Source organism: Balearica regulorum, chromosome Z (assembly GCF_011004875.1).
Source record: "Balearica regulorum gibbericeps isolate bBalReg1 chromosome Z, bBalReg1.pri, whole genome shotgun sequence".
NCBI lineage: Eukaryota > Metazoa > Chordata > Aves > Gruiformes > Gruidae > Balearica > Balearica regulorum.
In genome coordinates this window covers 22,457,294-22,478,808 of record NC_046220.1, presented here as the reverse complement: position 1 = coordinate 22,478,808, position 21,515 = coordinate 22,457,294, and the positions used below count along the sequence as shown (strand labels likewise).

General features: G+C 45.8%; 1 protein-coding gene across 1 annotated transcript; it reads right to left on the bottom strand.

The window, feature by feature from the left end:
* Nucleotides 1-9,414: 9,414 nt before the first annotated feature.
* Nucleotides 9,415-10,079, bottom strand: TICAM2 (TIR domain containing adaptor molecule 2). Its single transcript, XM_075740377.1, is given in 4 exon segments — nucleotides 9,415-9,554; nucleotides 9,587-9,715; nucleotides 9,718-9,782; nucleotides 9,784-10,079. Coding segments are annotated over 4 exon segments (630 nt in total).
* Between the last annotated feature and the right edge of the window lie 11,436 nt (nucleotides 10,080-21,515).

Below are 21,515 nucleotides of genomic sequence, written 5' to 3'. Positions count from 1 at the left end.
TATAAGGGCCATTCTCAGGAGATGAGTGGACTTAGGGAGGTCTGACAATGTGGCTGCATCCTGACTGCTGTTGTTCGTGTTTCACACTTGCACACTGCCCGGCAGAGGCAGCACTTGCTCAGCAGTACCTGGTTCCGGAGAGGCATCAAGAGCCATGGGTCCAGGTATGGCCCTAGCCAGAGCCTCCCCCCACTGCAGTTATTTTCTGACTCCCAAAATGGATCTAAACCCTGCTTCCCAGTGGTAAAAAGCAAATATTTTGATCCAGTGTACCTGAAGCATTGTGAAAAACAAGAGAAACTGATTCCTTCTTTAAGGTTTCAATTTTAATCATTCATAGCCAGTCAATCTGGATGCTAGCATGGGGACACAGTGCCAGGGACAATTTCATCTGGCTTACCTCCCCCTCTCTTGTGGCCTCATTCTGGATGTAGGAGTAACAGCCCCATGCCCATCAGGAAGAGGGACTAGGGTTTTTGGTGGTGCCCCCAAATGCAGCCCATGTCATTGAAAAGATCAGTTAGCCTTGATGCTTAACTGGTTTTGTCGTTTCCTTCCCCAAAATATACTCCCTTTTTTTGAAAGCTGTGAATGGAGAACAGTGTTAAGTGGAATAATAACATGTGTTGCAACGACTTAGTTCTCACCTCGGGGTATTCTTGTCCTCACAGCTATTCACAGGAGATGGCAGAAGGGATTTGTCACATACACAAGGGACTAATGTGCTACCCAACCTGCAGACACCTATGGTTTGGTGGGGAGCAGTCCTCCCCTCACTGCCTGGGTCACACCTCTGTGGCACTGTGTCTCACAGACCAGGGTTTTACTGTTGCATCCACAGCTTTAGTTCCAGCTTGAAGAAGAGATGTTCATTTTGTGTACAAATGGTAATACCGTAAGGAAAAACTCACAGGTCACCAAATCATGCTTGGTGGACCACTTGGTCTGAACCAGTGGGAGGATTTTCAGGACTGCCATTGATAATATTTTGGGAGCAAAATTCTGTTTTCAGCAAGAGATCCAGCTGTAAAGTGCTGTATTATGTAGCTTCATTCCTTTGGTTCTTTATCCCTATGTCCCAAAGGACAAAAGAGGATGGTGTGCTGTGCTGGCTTGCCCCTTGAGGCAGGCTACGCACAGCACTACAGCAAAGAGACACCTCAGCCACATCTCAGTTGTTAGCTTTGGCACTAGAAACAGTATATCTACATTAACCTGGTGATTTCCTCAAATCTTTTATCCTGCTTTTCATCATGCACCAGGGGGTATCTCCAGCATGACTATACTTCTGTTAAGCCCTGAGCTAACTCAGAAAACTCTGTGTTGCATTTTGCAAGGTGGACAAGCATTCCAGCTGCTCTGTGTGGTGTACGTAGCTCGTGCCTTACCTAAACTGGCACCCAGTCCCCTGCACAGAACTGGCTGAGGGTTAGGTCAGGAAAGGGTTATAGGGTATAGGATGTAGGATCAGGAAGGCTCCTGAGAAGAGAAACTGGAGCAGACAGCAAGCTAAACAGTGAGATGCCTAAGGCAGCTGTGAGCAAATGTGAGCTGAGGCCAAATTAATCAATGAACTGAAATACCTGTGGAGCACAGCCTGAATCCTAAATCTGCCTTGAGGCACCCTGACCACCAGGCGAGGAGGTGGTGTTGACCACCTGTGGTGGGTTGACCCTGGCTGAGGGCCAGGTGCCCACCAGAGCCGCTCTATCACTCCCCTCTTTCATTAGACAGGGGAGAAAAGGTACAATGAAAGAAAACTTACGGGTCGAGATAAGGACAGGGAGAGATCATTCTCTAATTATCATCACGAGCAAAACAGACCGAACTTAGAGAGGGAATTCATCTTATTTATTACTAAGCAAAACAGAGCAGAGGAATGAGAAATAAAACCAAAATCTTAAAACACCTCCCCCCACCCCTCCCATCTTCCCGGGCTCAACTTCACTCCCGGCTTCAACCTCCGCCCCCCCCCCAGCAGCACAGGGGGACGGGGAGTGGGGGTTACAGTCAGTTCATCACACGGTGTTTCTGCTGCTTCGTCATCCTCAGGGGAGGACTCCTCTCATCGTTCCCCCGCTCCAGCGTGGGGTCCCTCTCACAGGAGACAGTCCTTCACGACCTTCTCCAACGTGAGTCTCCTCCACGGGGTGCAGACCTTCAGGAGCAAACTGCTCCAGCGTGGGTCCCCCACGGGGTCACAAGTCCTGCCAGCAAACCTGCTCTGGCGTGGGCTCCTCTCTCCACGGATCCACAGGTCCTGCCAGGAGCTTGCTCCAGCGCGGGCTTCCCACGGGGTCACAGCTTCCTTCAGGTGCCTCCACCTGCTCTGGCGTGGAGTCCTCCACAGGCTGCAGGTGGAATCTCTACACTCCCTCATCCTTCCTCCATGGGCTGCAGGGGGACAGCCTGCCCCACCATGGTCTTCACCACAGGCTGCAGGGGGATCTTGCTCCGGCACCTGGAGCACCTCCTGCCCCTCCTTCTGCACTGACCTTGGTGTCTGCAGATGTTCTTACATCTTCTCACTCCTCTCTCTGGCTGCAAAAGCACTCTCTAACTGTTTTTCTTTTTCTTAAATATGTTATCACAGAGGCGCTGATTGGCTTGGCCTTGGCCAGCGGCGGGTCCGTCTTGTAGCCGGCTGGCATTGGCTCTATCAGACACAGGGGAAGCTTCTAGCAGCTTCTCACAGAAGCCACCCCTGTAGCCTCCCCGCTACCAAAACCTTGCCACGCAAAACCAACACACCACCTGTCATCTGCTGTTGTCTGCTGCCAAAATTTTCTTAGTAAAGCCCCTTCCTGGCTGCCAGTGCTTTCCCACACCTCTGGCAGCCCCAGCAGAGATGCCAGCAGTGATGCTACATGGAGTTGTTGTCACTCTTAGCCATGAATATTTATGCATTTTCATATGAAGCAGAAGAGGTGTGCAAGGATTGACAGAGACACCCACCCTGGAAACATCTGCACCCAGGGGCTGCAACACTTTTGCGGCAGTGGGAGACCCCTGCACTGCGTGAGCTGGCCGGGGGATGCAAACTTGCATGTCAGGGGGGGTGAGGGCTTGAGGCACAGGCAGCACCTTCTCACCCTGCCTAGGCCTGAGCAATGTCAGCATGTGCTGCATCGCAAAACACCCCTTTATCCCTCAGGACAACAAGCACCAAAGGCCTTGGACACACGGTCCAGCTGGGGAGATTGCACAAGGTAGTTGCATATTTAGGCTGTCTCCTAAAATGTGATTGATTGCTCACTTTAGGATCCACATGTTCATCCTTTGGTCTAAAACCACAGGCTTTTGTACGCCAGCCCACTGTGGGTAAGCCAGATGACGAAGTTTCTTCTTTAACTGGCAACTCTTGCTTGTATCATCCTGTCAACAACACTCCAGGAGCTGAATCCATTAGTTGTTGCGTAAGTGGACAAACTTGGTGCAGATTGGTGTTAAAATTGTAAGAGACGTTATGAGCTGGCTGGAGATGTGAGTCTGCAGGACCTGAAAAGTTTTGGCAGGTTTGCCAAAGCCCTGCAAGCTATGAGCTTTCCTTGTCCTTTGGCAGCTAACTCACAGCCAGCAGCAGAAACCACGTGTGGACACAGATCAAGAGAGAGAAGCCTGGTCCTGGGAAGTACCTCATTTCTCAAGGGGAAATAAGCGTCTCTGCCTATTCATCCTGGAGTGTAAGGATGAGATTTTGTTTCCAGTGAAGTCAGCTGAGCTAGAGTTTTACCCCCAGTGTCCACAACAATACTTGGCTAAGTGATTTTCTATAGTTGTATTATGAAACGGTACAGAGATGGAAATAAGAAGAAAATGATGATCAGTTTTGTTTACAATTTGTAAAAAAAAATTGTACAAATCATACAAGTTTATAGGCTATAAAATTACAGATATGTATGTATGTATGTATGTATGCATGTGTATAGAATGGAAATAGTTTATAGATGAACTTCCCTAAAACACAATGGTTTAGTGATGGAAATATTTTACAGGAGACAGATGCTATTCCACATGATGCAGATATGTCTAAAAGGTACAAATAAAGCAAGTTTACAAATATCCTCATCAAGGGAGTTCAGGGATTTTCGACAACCTAATTAATCAATAACCTTTCATCACTATTCTGGTATTTGATGTGCAAGCTATAGTATTCCTTTCCTCTTTCTCGCCTGCCTCTGGTGCTAATTCAAGAGCTTGAAAATACATTGACAGAGGTTGCAATTTTCAGAAATTCAAACATTTCTGTTGTTAAAATCAGTGGCAGATGTGCACCTAACTTTTAGGTCAGTATTTGCCAAGCTTGTGAAAGCTGAATTTCCCTCCAAGAAGACAAACCCGATTTTCTTCCTCTCCTGGCAATCCCTAGCATGCATTGTAAAAGATCTACGCGTCTGCATTCATACATCCAAAGACATTCCTGCTAGCCAGTGCGTGACCATGTGTTGCCTCTTCAGTAACAATAGCCTGGCATTTTGGGAGAGGCTGTCCTAGACTTCATAACGCATTTCTAGCAGTAAAACTTGTAAATTTATCATAGTAGAATTTAAATGTAACGAAAGCAACTGCCAGAGTAAGATTCTCTGCCAAAGCAACATTTGCAACTTACAGAACATTCTCAAATTCATCAGTACAGTTAAGTCAACATTTGGCTAAGCTGTAGATAATGAATGCATTAAAAACCAGCTTACTGTTAAAAATTAGCTCACTATACTTTAACCACGTCATTACTAGGTAGAGACGTTTGTGTTCATATCGCTAGCCATGCTGGGAGTGAACCGTACTCTGCCACGGTGTGATCCTCTACCAGAGATACGTTGGGCATGCACTATGATTTTGCATACAATTGATTGGTGTAACCAATCCTTTGCTCTGTTAAATCTGAGGACACCAGAAGCCTTTCTTGTCCCGCAGGCTGTACCCATTCTGGTATGTTATAGATGTGAAACTTCCAGAATAGGCTGCTCACAGCCTCTTTGCAGCCTCTTTTTTACCCCATATGTATTATTCCCCTGTTCTTTTCCTTTCTTTGCTCCCAGGCCAAGGAAAGGATGGGCCTGACAGTTTTGATAAAGATATACAGAATTTTAGCTATTGAATTCACAAAATTTCCACAGTGGGTGGAATAAAAAATACATAACATCCTCTGCTTTCTAAGTATAGAAGAGACATTTCACCTACAATGAAACCTACTAGGCTAGTCATGATACTTGGGAATATGCATATTTAACTCCCAGGCATTGGTACAGACCCCTCTGCTAATTCACTGCAGAGAAAAACTACGGAGCTGATCAGCCAGGGAGCACTCTGACGGAAAGCTCAAAATGCTCCAGGAGGTTCAAAATGGTTGGAAGCAACATCTATGTGGCAAAGCTACTTTTCCTCAAATAGACGTCAGTGGAGGTGGGGAGGCGGGCGGGCAGGCAGGGGGGCGGGGGGGGGGTAATCAGAGGAATACTCCATTTACCGTCAGCACCAGCCAGCATGAGTACAGGGAGCAAACAAAACACAGTACAAGCGCTAGGCAGCGGTCTGGATTGCAACACACTGTGCGCTGCAGCTCCTGCAGAAGCTGCTGAGTGGCTGGGAGCACGCTGGTAATATTTCAGTCCTTGGCTTCAGATGCAAGTGCTATAACTGTCCCTACGTTTTAGTCATCTGCAGCTGTAACTGTCATTGGAAGTCTGCAGAGGCATCGCGTAGTTCAGACTAGCTGTGACTTTTTACATTGCCATATATATCCAGAAACCTGTCTGTAGCCAAGAATCCCAGTTCCAGCGGTTTCTGGCCACGTGCGTGTGTGTGTGTGTGCATACACGTGCGCACACCGTCACTCACATATGTGCTTTGGAGAGTTCTGCTCACATTTTCTGCCTTCTAACCATTTCCATAAGCAGCTGGTCAGAGGCAAGTGTATGACGTCTTAGCAAAAAGATCTCTGGGAGTAGCTTCCCATTAAATCGTGGCTAGGGATTCTTCCATTAATCTGCCTCTGATTTCTGACTCTAGCTTGACCCTGAAGAAACAGAGGGCATGGACTAAAAGGAAAACTATTTCCAAGCCTGGCTTATTTCTAGGTTAGGACGTAGAGGTTTGGGGGTCTTTTTTTAATGACATAAGGCTCAGCTACTGAGTTGCTCAGTTCCCTTGTGCAGGGGTGTCTCTGCCTGTCTGCCTGCTGGTTTTCTGATAAGAAAGATGGCTAGTGGCTCTTCTTGCAGAGCTGTTCTCCAGACACCCAACCTGCCTGAGGAAACCCCACAAGCTCTGGAGCACCTGCCTTTAACAGGTGCTGCATTTCTGAGCAAGTCTGCAACAGATGCCCATGTAACCAGTTCCCTCCTCATCTGGGCTACCTGTTCCACTGCCACAGTATACAAGCGTCTACTCCATTTTCTTCTGCAAGCTGGATTACTAAAATACCCTTTTCTAGGGCTTCTCGTAAGCACACCTCAGAAGAGTCAGAGCAGATTGGAGCTGTTTGCTTAGTTTTTAATGCTAACTACACCAAGCTTATTAAAACTGTTCTCCACAGATTGCCTTAGCTTATTTAAGGTTTATAAATCTCTTGGATTTATGCCACTAGAACCTTGGGTACTCAGGCACTGTCCTTTCCTTGGGTACCCCCAACTCTGGCTGTCAGCCAGAGAACACAGGCAAACCATCCCCAGCACTGAAATCTGAGAAAAAGCTGCCTTATCTGAGTTTTGGGTTTGGGGTTTTTTTTACCCTTCTAGTGCTTATGCCAAATAAGATTGATGGTTTTCTGAGAAGAGCTGCTGCTTTTACCCTGCCCTTCCTCTAAGGGATGAATGCAGTGCAGGGCGAGGTGACAGCCATAAGACTTCACCTTTTCCACAGGCCAAGTTCATTGCAAAACATCTGAGACAAGTGCCAGAAATTTTGCAATAGGATTGTAGTTTTAAGAGAAAAAGAGAAAAAAAATTCCCAACCCCCAAAACAGAAAATGGCTTATTCCACTTAATAGGTCTCAGCATTTTTTGCAGAAGTCTTTATAAGTCTTCAAGCAGAGCAAATGAAAATTTAAAATACTAATAACCTATTACAGAGAAAGCCAAATACACCATTAGGCATATAAAGTCTGTCAGCTCTACTTCCTATTGTGCAGTGCCTTCTATCGCGAGAATTTGTAAATAAAATATATGTAGCCTTCTGCAACATAAGGATCTCTGTTCTTGTTTAACAGCTGAACATAGCAAAGCACGGAGAGATCTCCAAGCACTTAACCTGATGTGGACAGACAGAGGGGGATGAGACTGATGCCAGCGAGTGTTTTTCCAATGTGTTGCCTTGCTGTCCCAGCCCTCAGCCTCACCACTCCCCCTCTGTTTGGGCACGCCTGATTTCCAGCCATTAATAAGGCGCCCGCTTCAGACACTGTTGTTGAGCCACTGCAGCCCCCCCTGCCCAGGGCCAGGAGCCTTTCACCCAAGTCCAGCACGATACACAGAGACATCTCTCCCCGTTTCTGACCCTTTGTTCACTTCTGTCAGGACAGAGCGTACCAAGGGGACAGGTGGTGTCAGGGTGACATTTGGGACCTCCAGGGGGAAGAGACAGCACAGAGCCTGCCAGCTGCAGAGTGCTCCGAGATGCAGGCTGGTGTCTCCCTTGCAAACGTGATAGTCATGGCAACAGTGCTCTAGCTTCTCTTGGAAAGTAGTAATTCAGCTTCAGACGTAATTCCATATATTTGGTTTGTAGTGCAGTATTGTTCACCCAGCAGTCTGCTCACACACTGGTAGGAGAACTCAGAAAGCCTCCCACAGGTGAAACCCTCTTTCCCTGCCATAGGGCACTGGGACAATCCCACATGGCACCAATGCTCATGGTGCTTGTGGCTCTCCTTGAGGAATTCAGGTGGCTCCGGCCACTTCGCCATGGCAAGGGGGGCAGAGGGGAGCAGAGGCAATGATAGTGACCGAGTCCCCAATGCTGGAGTGAGAAGCACCCCTCTGCCTGCAGGCAGCTGCCTGTTGTCGATGGGCATCACTCGCAGCATCAAGGACACCGGGAGAGATTAACTGGGAAAGCCCCTACCCTGCTCAGGACTTTCTGCCATCCCAGGCACCGTGATGACCTGCGCCGAGGGCACTTTGCAAGGGCTGTGGTCACCCAGCAGCCCCCTGGCTCCACAAATCTGCTTTCCTGTGGCACAAGGTTACAGCCTGTGCCATGGATGAAGCACGTGGTGTGTCCATGACTGATTCTCACCCTAAATTTTTGAGACAGAGATACATAACTTTATTCTCCTTATTTGCAAAGCAGGGAACAGAGGCAGAACACAAAACATGGTGTCCAAAATCACGCTGCACGCAAGCAGTGGCACAGCTATCTTGTCAGCTACCTCCCACAAGCATGGCATTGATGCTGATCCAGACACCAAAGCCCTTCTTGCTGCCTTTTGTCTTTAGCAAGGAGCAATTTGTTTTGCTTAGAGCTGACTGTCCTTCCATTTGGAATAGACAGAGATCAGTCATTCAGAAAATAATAAATCATCATTTTTTTAATTTAATTTCCACCAGATAAAACAAAGATTTCCAATGCTATTCTAGTAATTACATTCCACATCAGCAGTACAAAACTGTAGTGAAAGCTAATGCAAGCTGGCTTACTGAATCACAGCTAGCAGCCCTATCAAGTACAGGAGGAAGAAAGAACACTGAAGATTCGACTTAAATCTGTTCAAATATGCTTAAGAACTGGGATATGTGAAGTGCGCAAAATACAAGTAATTCAAACCGGTGCCCTTTTCGTGGCTTTCCTTTTCCAACCTCAGCTCAGAACACTTGCCTTGAAGACAAACACAGTCTCCCATACTATCCTCTCCAATGTAATTGTCTAATGTTTTCCCTTAAAGAATGTGCCAAACAAAGTTCAGTCAGAATGAGCCAAGAAAATGTTTCTTGAAAAAACAAAACACATCAGAAAATGCTTTCTATATGGAAAAAAATCCCAAATGTAACAAAAATAAAATATTGTTGAAATGCCCATTTCTTCAAGTGGCAGTGTATTTCATAGAGTGCCTTTCATCATGCGTTGATTTCATTGTGATGACCAGTGTTCTTCTTTTATTAATGTTTTTCAGTATCAGCTACAAGATGTGAAAAGCTGTACATTGTTAATGGAAAACAATACATGTCTGGCAGAGCTCACAACATAAATCCAAACATAGCTAGGGTTTTGGTTTGGCAGCATCTTGTGCCTCTAAGTAGACACAGTAATAGGCATGCCTTCATATACAGCATGCATTCAGCAGTACTTCATTAACATGCCTTGGTAGAAAACTTTACCATTAGTTTTGTCAAAAGAAGAGTTTCCCTTCCTTTATAAAATAAAAGCAAGGAATATCACTTCCGCTTTACTCTAAACATGGTCTGTTTTCACAGCTTTTCACCATGACAAGTGCTCTAGTTTCTGTTTCATCCTTTCCTCCCTCCATATCTCTCATTGTTGCCTGTATATAGACTCCTGGAACATTTTCTCCACTTGTTTTGCAAAGCCAGGACTATCCCCTTACAGTGCACTAACAACTTGCAAAACAAAACAAAACAAAACACAAAACAAAACAAAAGAAAAGCCTTCTCCTGGGTCAGTGTGTTACTCAGTGGCCTCACGGGTATCGCAGAGTTGTAATTCATGCTGTTAAGAGCATCGACAAGGGAGGCGAAAGACTGAAATACAGACCAAGATCAGAAAATTTTGTCAGTAGCGTAAGAGTCCATGCTAAGCCATTCACAGCATCACTTAAGTTTTTCAAGACAAGGCATTTCTGCAAAGATTATTGTAGATTTAACACAAAACATACTCTGCTGCAGGTTCTGGATGGCTTCAGCTGCATCAATGCCCACGTGCAGAAACACAAAATTACAGAAAACAGCCTCAGCAGTCTCATTACTAGTGAAAACTCCTGCAGCCCTGCTTGTGGGCTCTCTGATTTCAACAGAGAGGCTGCACAGTTCGTTAATTGGCTGGGAGACTCTTAGACCTGTACTCAAGCTGTTAGTCTTTTGCCGCTCTGTGCCGAGAGTGGTTTGTCTGGACTTAGTACTGCCCATTATAACAAACACACACATCCCAAATGATTTGTTGGTGTGACTAATGTCTGCTTTCTCCATTCTTTTTTTTAGGAAAAAAAAAAAAAAAAGTCAGAGAAAAACAAAACCAAAAGAACTACTGAATGTTAGACCAATGTAAAAAAAGAATTCCTTGCCTTTTTTTAAATCAAACTTGTTTGACTGGAGGAAGCCATTGCTTGCGCTAATGAAAGAAGGCAGAAATGCTGAGAGAAAAGCTGATATTAAAGTACAATAGTTCCCAGCCCTTTTCTCTCATGAACTCGATGGTGAGCACTCTCCAGCCTGCAAGCAGGCCAGGCACTTCCCGTGGAGACCCACCACCCACTGCCAATGTGGGGGTCCATCCAGGGGGGTCCAGCTCACGTTGTGGTTCCTATACTGCAAAGGGAGGTGCTCTGCTGAAGATGTCAGCATAAGGATGGCAGAGTGGAAGCTCATCCATCCTCTGTGTGATCTGCGCTCTCACCCCAGCTGAAATCAGTGAGACTTGGACACAGGGGCTACTCAGCTGCTGGCATCCCTATGGAGCTAGTGCATCAGTTCTGGGGAGGGGATAGAAGGCACAGCACCTGCAGAAAACTGAATGGGCAGCCTTTCACTGTCTCATTCCTGTTTATTTCTTTAATCGTCATCTGCACAGCTTGAGTTGAACTTACAGGCACATCCTCCCTTTGTGCAAAGAAGTTGGAGGAGCTGGGGTTTTTAATTCTCCCAATGCTGCTCACAGACCTCAGCAAACCCTACGAGGGGAGAGTGGGGCAGGAGGGGTCCTGCCGCTTTCAGCAGCTGCCAAACTGATTTAGCTGTAGCATGAAAGTGCAGCCAAGGCTCACACCCTTCAGTGAAATTAGGCAATGGAATTGGCCTTTAAATTAATCCATGCTCCAGTGCCCTCGCCCAGGTCCGGAGGACATCCAGGGCAGGACCACGTTCGGACAGTAAGGCAGTGGTACCTGCACAGAGAGCCATGTCTGCCTGGCATAGCCCCACCACTCCCATTCCTTGGGCTTCCCCTCCTCTCATTTAATCTCCTTCCCTCTAAAACACTGTTTCAGAGCCTGAGGAGAAATGGCACGATCACCCATGGGACCGCAAGTGTTTCCCCTTCGCCAGCCAGAGAGGTTCCTGACATGAGGCAATCTGTGTCTGACACTGGCAGAACACCTTCCCTGTGGGCTTGGTGCTCTCTCAGCTCCTCCTGCCCCGAGAAGCCCATCAGGGTGTCCCACAACTAGGTCTCACTAGGTCAGCTGTCTGACCCACAGCTTTTCCTTTTTTTATATACAAGGTTAAGCCAGCATTAGTCTGTTCAAGTCTAAGTATAGCACAGGCGGCAGGAGTCATCCAGCGCTTCGTGCTCTCCCACCGTTACAGCCCCGTCTGGCTACGCACAGTGTGTTTCTGTCCTTAAATATTAGTTTCATTTTATCAGAAGAGCTTCAGGTGTTTTCCAACAACGGGGTAAAGAGCCAGCATGCGTGTTTGACATGGGAAGAGCAGAGCCCCAGCCAGCAACAGCACTTCTGTCCTGCAGTAACACAAAGCCCAGATGGACCCTTTCTCTGTCTACATCCATTTTCCACCAGCCCATGGCATTTTCCTCATTAAGTGAAAGGCCAACGTGAACATAGTGTTTAATGTTGCAATCTCAAAAATATGGGCAGGAGAAACAACTGCCTCCAGAAGCTGGGGCCAAGACACTGCAGCTCCTTTTGGGGTAAAAATAATTAACTGTGTTAAAACCAAACAAGTTACCTTTTTTTTTTTCTAAAGCAGGTTCAGCTTCGATCAAGTCAATAAATATTGGAATCAGCATGTCTTTAAGGATGTATGGTCAAGTTGGATGTGGGTTTCAGCAGCCTGGTCTAGAGGAAGAGTGTTCCTGCCCATGGCAGGGGGGTTGGAACTAGGTAATCTTTAAGGTCCCTTCACACCCAAACCATTCCGTGATTCTTTGATACGTGGTGAACTGATCATGCAGACTTATGCACGAAGGAGGTGGCTCTGGATCTTACAGAAATGGTGGATTTGAGAGAAAATGCTGCCCATTAGGGACCAGAGCAGTGTATTATTGGTAACACAGCCTGCAGTAGGAAGGTGACAGCATGAACAATGAAAATGTCTTACACATGGAAATAAAGGTAAAATATAGCTGTACATTTGTTTTTACACACGTTTATTCCCCCGAAAAGTTGTGAAAAGGGAGGTGTTAGAGCTATGCCTTCTACACAGCATCCCCAGAGCAGCCCCTGGTGTTCGTCTGGCCATGCTCCCATGGCACAGAACTTATTTTCAAATAATTCAGCAGAAGTTTGGGCTTATTTCCTTTTTTTTTTTTTTTTTTTTGAAAGAAAACACAACGAAAAGAGAACAATTCAGAGGTTTGCTTTTGCAGTAAGAATGATTTGACAGTGAGCTAAGGGCATTGAGCAGTAATTATAGTAAGACACAGAGCTTCTGTGCTAATGAACCCTTAAATTAAATTCCCATGTGACCTATTATAGGGCCTGGCATGCTGTTTCTGCGCTTGGTTGCTGCCCTCTCTTGGCAGCTTGACCAACCTCTAGGAGAGAAAACAGAATGAAGGTTGTCGAGAGAAAAGCATCAAACCACACTTACTCAGAAAAGATGGAAGAAAGCATCTTGTACCAAAGAAAAATGGAACATTTTGCATCTTTTTCCACATTGGAAAAATAATTAATTGCTTGTAAAAAGTCAGATGTCCTGTCTTCTCTAAGGCAAGGTTCATTGACTCAGTACGTGTGTGACAGGGAGAACTGATTTGGGTGATGAGACTGTTTGTCACAAACATCATCCTTTCCTATACATTATTTTATACACCTACCAACTACCTTGCCTTTCCGCCCCCATAACAATTTTCTAAAAAAAGAGTAATTTTTGCTTTTCAGTCACTAAAAGAATATTCGAGCAGACTTCCAAAGCATTGCCTGAATTGCCTTCTATAAAGATTTCCATCTGTATACATGTATATATCTTTTTTTATCAGTGTCAGAAATGCTGAAAGAAAAGTGGATCCTGTGAATAACAGTAATTCTTTGTGGAAAATATGAGCTCTGCTCTTCAGGACAAGTCTCCATCCAGCTTTAACTTCAAGAAAGGGAGTCTGTGTCATTCAGGATCCTGTTTGCAGATAGAGAAATGCATCCCACAGTATCAACTCTGTGTATGCTCACATAGCGTGCTATCAGACTGTGTGTTCACAGGCCGTGCACACAGGGCATCTGTTGTCTAGGAGGCTGCAAACAAGCAGCCATCTGATTACTCAGCAAGGAATGATTTTTCACAGGCAACCTTCAGTGTCTGTCTTGTTCAATATCTCACCTATGCATAAGAAAACACAAATTACCTTTTCAGGTAATGGCGGTCCTCCCATGGGGCAACCATTCCTCATCATCTTACTTTAGCAGTGGCTTCAACCTTAAGAACCTCTTCCAGAAGTCCTACTTTGTGTCAACAGGAGCATGTTGACACATGTATCCTTGGCCAAGGAGCACAAGCAGCATTCTCCAGTCAGCTGCCTTCCCGCAATACATCCTTCCTAGAGCATGCAGAGAGACTGCCATTGACAGCAACACTGCGAAACAGGCTTGTCAACAGATCCTGTTAGTTTGATTCCCCAGAAAAAAATATGTAGCATTTTTTACACTGAACGCTTCTGAAAAGTGAAGAAGACAGAGTATTAATGGTACATAACTTTTAAGGTTTCTCAGAAGGGTGTTTGAAAGTTGCAGTTATGTAAAGCCATCCTGTATTCTCATAATATGACAAATATATCCACAGAATATTTCAAAGTTCTGTTTAACATAAAAATAAGAATAAAAGCTAAGGAATTGTGTCATTTGCTGTCTTCGAAAGGTGTTTCTCTTCTTTCCCCCATTTGGAATTGGAATAACATTGCTCAGGGAGCCAAAATTTACTCTTCTCCCTAGTGATAGCTAGGAGCATGTAGCACTGCCTCTCCTTGTGCCTGCTTCCACCTGCACAGGTGTGACTCCTGGAAGCACTTCCTTCTGCTTTTCCTGTGGACAGGTTTGCATGTTAATTTGCTGTTGGCTTTAATAGCGTGCTCACTAGTGCATCCATGGTTTAGGGCTCACACCCCATCCTCATGTTTTGTGATTCAGTGCAAGAGCACTTGTGCTCAAGCACCAGGAGGAGGCTTACGCACAGCCCAGGTCTGCAGAGGAGGGAAGAGAAAACTGGTTGGCTCTTCCCCAGGCCTCTATGGGCCTGACCTACACAGCATCCTCCACAGAATCATAGAATCATGCAATGGGTTGGAAGGGACCTTAAAGATCATCTAGTTCCACCCCCCCTGCCATGGGCAGGGACAACCTCCTCTAGACCAGGTTGCCCAAAGCCCCATCCAACCTGGCCCTAAACGCTTCCAGGTAGGGGGCATCCACAGCTTCTCTGTACAACCTGTTCCATTGGCTCACCACACTCACAGTAAAGAATTTCTTCCTTATATCTAATCTAAATCTACTTTCCTTCAGCTTAAAGCCATTACCCCTTGTCCTATCATTGCTTGCCCTTGTAAACAGACCCTCTCCAACTTTCTTGTAGGCCCCTTTAGGTACAGGAAGGCTGCTATAAGTTCTTCCTGGAGTCTTCTCTTCTCCAGGCTGAACAACCCAACGCCAACTCTCTCAGCCTGTCTTCATAGGAGAGGTGCTCCAGCCCTCAGATCATCTTCATGGCTCTCCTCTGGACTCACTCCAACAGCTCCATGTCTCTCCTGTACTGGGGCCCCCAGAGCTGGACACAGTACTCCAGGTGGGGTCTCACAAGAGCGGAGTAGAGGGGCAGGATCACACCTCTTTTGCTGCAGCCCAGGACACGGTTGGCTTTCTGGGCTGCAAGTGCACACTGCTGCATCATGTTGAGCTTTTCATCCACCAGAACCCACAAGTCCTTCTCAGGGCTGCCCTCAATCCATTTCTGCCCAGCCTGTATTTGTGCTTGGGATTGCCCCAACCCATGTGCAGGACCTTGCACTTGGCCTTGTTGAACTTCATGCGGTTCGCAGGGGCCCACCTCTCCAGCCTGTCAAGGCCCCTCTGGATGGCATCCCTTCCCTCCAGCGTGTCGACCACAACACAGCTTGGTGTTGTTGGCAAACTTGCTGAGGGTGCACTTGATCCCACTGTCCGTGTCACCAACAAACGTTAAACAGTGCTGGTCCCAATAACGACCCCTGAGGAACGCCACTCATCACTGATCTCCACTTGGACGCCGAACCATTGGCCACAACTCTTTGAGTGTGACCATCCAGCCAATTCCTTATCCATCAAGTGGACCATCTGTCAAATCCATGTCTCTCCAATTTAGAGACAAGGATGGCATGCAGGACAGTGTCAAATGCTTTGCTCAAGTCCAGGTAGATGACATCACTTGCTCTTCCCTTGTCCATCAACGTGGTAACCCCATCATAGAAGGCCACCAAATATGTCAGGCATGATTTGCCCTTAGTGAAGCTGTGTTGGCTGTCACCAGTCACCTCCTTATTTTCCATGTGCCTGAGCATAGTCTCCAGGAGGGTCTGCTCCATAATCTTGCCAGGCACGGAGGTGAGACTGACCAGCCTGTAGTTCCCTGGGTCTTCCTTTTTACCCTTCTTAAAAATGGGGTTATGTTTCCCCTTTTCCAGTTGGTGGGAACTTCACTGGACTGCCAGGACTTCTCAAATATGATGGAGAGTGGCTTAGCAACTTCATCCGACAGTTGCCTCAAAACCCGCGGATGCATCTCATCAGGTCCCGTAGACTTGTGCACCTTCAGGTTCGTTAGATGGTCTCAGATCTGATCTTCTCCTATGGTGGATGGTTCTTCATTCTCTCAATCCCTGCCTTTGCCTTCTGTGACCTGGGCAGTGTGGCTCAAGCACTTGCTGGTGAAGACTGAGGGAAAAAATTAATTGACTACCTCAGCCATCTCCATATCCTGGGTAACTAGGTCTCCTGTTTCATTCTGGAGGGGGTCCACATTTTCCCTCATCTTCCCTTTATCACTGACATACCTATAGAAACTTTTCTTGTTGCCCTTGATGTCCCTGGCCAGATTTAATTCTATCAGGGCTTTGGTTTTCCTAACCTGATCCCTGGCTGCTCAGACAGTTTCTCTGTATTCCTCCCAGGCTACCTGCCCTTGCTCCCACCCTCTGTAGGCTTCCTTTTTGCGTTTGAATTTGCCCAGGAGCTCCTTGTTCATCCACTGGGGCCTCCTGGTGTTTTTGCCTGACTTCCTCTTTGTTGGGATGCATCGCTCCTGAGCTTGGAGGAGGTGACCCTTGAATGTTATCCAGCTTTCTTGGGCCCCTCTTCCCTACAGGGCTTTTTCCCATGGCACTCTACCAAGCACATCCCTGGAGAGGCCAAGGTCTGCTCTCCTGAAGTCCAGGGTGGTGAGCTTGCTGTGCGCCCTCCTCACTGCCCTGAGGATCTTGGTCCCTGCATTTCATGGTCACTGCAGCCAAGGCTGCCCTTGAGCTTCACATTCCCCAGTAGCCCCTCCTTGTGGGTGAGAATAAGGTCCAGCATGGCACCTCTCCTTGTTGGCTCCTCTGTCGCTTGGAGGAGGAATTTATCATCAATGCATTCCAGGAACTTCCTGGATTGCTTGTGCCCTGCTGTGTTGTCCCTCCAAGAGATATCAGGGTGGCTCGGGCACTTGCCACTGAAGACAGGCAAAAAATTCGTTGACTACCTCAGCCTTTCCATATCCTGGGTAACTAGTTCGCCTCTTTCATTCCGGAGGGGGTCCACATTTTCCCTCATCTTCCCTTTATCACTGACATACCTATAGAAACTTTTTTTGTTTCCCTTGATATTCCTGGCCAGATTTAATTCTATCAGGGATTTACCTTTCCTTAACCTGCTCCCTGGCTGCTCGGACAGTTTCTCTGTATTCCTCCCAGGCTACCTGCCCTTGTTTATGAACATACTCATGAAGCTTAAAACTTTCTTTCTTTTCTTTGCAATTTGCTGCTCTTCCATATCATACTCAGGGCCTGCTCATCATTTGTTTGGTGCTAACTTGAAACATCTGCTGTGATGAATGCATATGAGCTACGCAGATACAGCACAAGAAAAATCCAATATCTGAATTATCAGCCATAACAGAAGTAAAAGATGGATGAGCTGTTCCTGCACAGCCTGAAAGCCCGTGTGTGTGTGGACACACATACACACATGCATACAAACCAATACATTTGTGCAATGGTAGATGTCAACTTTTTTCCTTGCCAGTGCTGGCACAGGTTTCACATTTGCTGAACAGCAGCACCACCGTGTGACACATATATGTCATGCCCTATTCCATTCCATTCCATTCCATTCCATTCCATTCCATTCCATTCCACATCTATGTATTAACCTGTGCTCACCTAATGGGCACAACTACTGGTCACATGAGCCACAGACCTCCCTCTCCCAAATTATTCTGTTGGCAGTTACTTCAGCTTTACTCTGTTTCATTTGCACTCACACTTGAAACACGGACAGCTGATCCAGTCATCAATCAGCTCCAGAGAACCAGCCCTAGAAGGTGCTGGGAACCAGGCTCCAGATCTGGTCATTCTGGTTTGTTTCGGAAGGACCGCTTCTGTCATTACAGACAGCCGGTGGGTGTATTATCTCAGCATTGTTAAAGATGTATCATGAGTTAGACTAATCTGTCTTCCTTGCTGGGGCTGAGGAGAAGTGTGGAAGAAATGCAACCCATATGTATCCTCAGTGAGACAATGACATGGGTTTTTTGAAGTTTAAGGAATTATGCCTGCATAGGCTTCAAGCAATAGATAGGGACACTGTACAGAAGCTCATAACCGAAAAGAAAGAGCAGGAATAAAAATGGGTAAAACTATGTCAATATTGCTTGGGGACACAATGCTTTTGTCCACTTCTTTGGAGCGGTGCTTTTGCAGGCACAGCACAATAGTGCAGTGTGCTTCCATGAAGGATTAAGATAATTTCATCTTTTCTCAGATGCCAGATTTTATAATGTTACAACCTTTTAAATAAGCAAATCAGAGTCAAAGCAATATTATGTCATTCCCTCAATACTGGTCAGGACTAAACTCGACATTTTTAAATACGAGAGAACCATGTTGGAGAGGACAAAAAGGCAATATTACATTTTTTTCATAGCACAAGTGTGCCTAATATTTATTGTGTACGTTTCAACAATTTGAGCAATTAGACATTTGGCATGGTGCTGATGCCCGATTGAAGTCAGAAATGGAAAATTGCTGAGGTGGTTATGAAACAAAGGCAAGAATAATCTGATTGCCATTCTTTCAGTGGTACCCAACCTTGTGGGTTCAATCATAAATGTAAAATATTTGTTTTCAAAAAGCCTTTTCTGCTTATTCACACTTCTGTAAGTAAACAACAATTTTACATAAAGAATGAACTCTTCCAGCTAAAAGAAATGGCAGAAGAAAAATACCTATTTTAGTATTTCTGTTCTTCCTCTTACCCCCTATCCATAGGTATGATAGTGGTCAGTTTACAAATGCAAATCTACAACAGAGACATTGTCACTCATCGTTTTTCCAAATGAAAGATAAAAACATTGACTTCCCCAGGGAATGGATTCCCAAGCCCATTGACTGTGAATTTGCTTGAGACAAGAGCCAGCAAACACAGTAATGGCAGAGGCCACCTATGCTGCAGCTGCCAGACGTTATCAGCACGCCCCAAAACAACATGTGGATGTGGCACAGAAGAGCACTGTCCTCAAGAACCATGTGTGAAAAAAACTCTTCCAGGTCTTTAGCAGTTGCCCAGTACAACTTGGAAGGTCAGAACAAGTCTTTCTACTGCAAACCATCTTTCATAAAGGGGTGAGAGCTGTTGCATGAGAGCATGCAACAAATCTGCATGATTCACAGTACCCCAAGCCTCTGTGGCTCCCATGAAATCTTCTTTCATACAGTTGTTTACAGACTGTAAACTGTAGTGGGATGCTGGACCAAGCTTGGGAACTCACTGTGCTAAGCTCTGTGCAAGACGTGCAATAACAAGGCAGTTTCTGTCTCTGAAAACTCAACAGTGTAAGTTGTGACAAAACACACCAGCTGGATGACACAAGCAGGCTGTCAGGATAACATGCTCCTCTTGTGCTGCTGCCAGCACAGCCAGCCCTCCGCTGTGCAGATGGTGGAGACGCTTGGCTCCGCAGAGCGAACGCGGGTCAGGAAGCAGAACAGCCGCAGCACGTGGGATGCACCAGCTCTTTTCAGTGGCCTCTCAGGAGTGCCTGAGCTTCAAAATGCAAGTGTTACTGGCCTTCCTCTTCACCACTGCTCTCTCACTGCGTGTTCTTAGGCCATCGTTTAAATGTAATTCCCATTATCCATAGTTTTGTTTTACCCATTTTACGCCAGCACTAGTCACTGCAGATAGTTGAGAACTGACTGTACGTAATGTTGAAGATGTGACGATATGACAGGCCCTTCCTCACTTCACAGGGGTCACAGGCAATTTAGACTGATAAACCTTAATGCTAATCAACAGCTTACACTAACCTTTAAGTAGCTCTTCTGGTTTGAAAGGTCAGGATAGACACACCAGTCTCAGAAAATTAATTCCTTAATCCCTTTAGAGCACTGATAAGGCTGCAAACATAATGTGGCAGGAAACAAACCAGCTGGTTTATGTTGCTGAGGAAGATTGTCCTCCGCAGGACAGCCCATCTCCTAGCAGATCAGCTCCTGAATCAGTAGCGCTTAGGACTGCATATTAAATTAAACCATTTTCAGTTTACTATGTTACTATACCAAGCTGAAGACTGCAGTGGCTAAAGATCGGGCTGTGAGTTGAACCCCCTTCCTGCAGGAGAGGCAGGTCCCATCGGGGGGGCAGGCAGGGTGACAGCTGGGGTGGCAGCAGCACCCCATGCCTGATTTCCAGCCGCTACCACACATCTGTTGGAGCCCTAAGTGATCCCAGCTGAAGCTCAGCTGTACATGGCATTTGTCACTTCATAACAGGTGTCTACCCTACCGATAAAGCCAGCAGTGCCTACGCCCTGCTAGGCCTGGTCCACAAGTCAAAAGCCCCACACAGAGCAATGTTTGTCTTTGCTTCAAGGACTGATTTGAGCACAGACAATCCATCAGCTGCCTCTGAACAGTCCCATTGCTCAGGATTTCTTCATTGTCTCCTTGTATAACTCGGTTTCAGCCTTCCTGCTTCTTTCATTCACTTGGATCAGCAGATTCCCACATATGCCACCTAGTACCAGAGACACCAAGTACTCAAGTAATTATTTTAATAAAACTTGAAACTCATGAAAGGCTTCTGTGGGCTGTCTACATTATATGTTTTTCCTCTATGAGTTTTGCTGTTCCTATACTCTCACTTTGCCATCTCAACCGTCCAGCCTTCTGGCACACATATGGACAACTCCGCAGCTTTTTGGTCCCATAGTAAAGCATTACAAAGATAGAATTTTCTAGGTGCATTGTTCAGATAATGTTTTTGTATTTTATATGGGGATTTTTGATAAAGCAAGTTTGCTCTCCTCTTATGGCTGTTGTTTTTCCTACTCAAAGATACACAAAGCATCTTCCTCATTAGCAATATGTGTGTGTGTATGTATATACATAAGCAGCCTCCAGGCTGATTTTATTCTGGTTCTGTTTATAAAGAAATGCCAAAGATTTGAAAAAACTTTGTCGCTAAGATTACCATTCATTTTTTGCTTCAGTTTTAAGATCTGACCTTACCAAGTGCATTATCACTACAAAACACCCCCAGGCATCACTTTTTACGTGACTAAAGTTGTCACACAATTAAAACCGCATTCTACTGTACTAGTTCTACAGCAGTAATTGCACTTGCACACAATTTATGTTGCTACTGGTCATCTTTCACTGCCAGATACCAAAACCCTGTAAGGGAAGGGAAACAGCATGGGTTCTGCTGTACAGTGAACTGCTGCTATTTGCATCCCTTGGCAGAGGAACACAGCAGTAAAATTAATGATCCTGCATGGTTATCTGTGCTGACTTGCCCTCTTTGGAGTTATGAACTGGCATATGCTAATCCTGTTAACTGCACCAGAACATAAAAATAGGAGTCACAACTCCATCAGAGAAGGGATTATTTTAAACATCTTGAGAAGAGACAGAGTAGGTGAAAGCCTAAGCAAGGATCTTGGCTTTATAATTGTTTCTGTTGCCATGAAACCAAACTCCAAGAAAGTGGGTAAGTCTGAACTTGTATAAATTTTATTTTGTTTGAAGACTGTATTCAAAAGCAGAAATATATTGTATGATAAAAAGCCCTCCATGCCATCTCAAAACAAAAACAATTCTCTCTTTCCCATTGCTCACTGATTAGCTTGATATACAACATACGTTTTATTACTCATATTGTTTTCCAAATG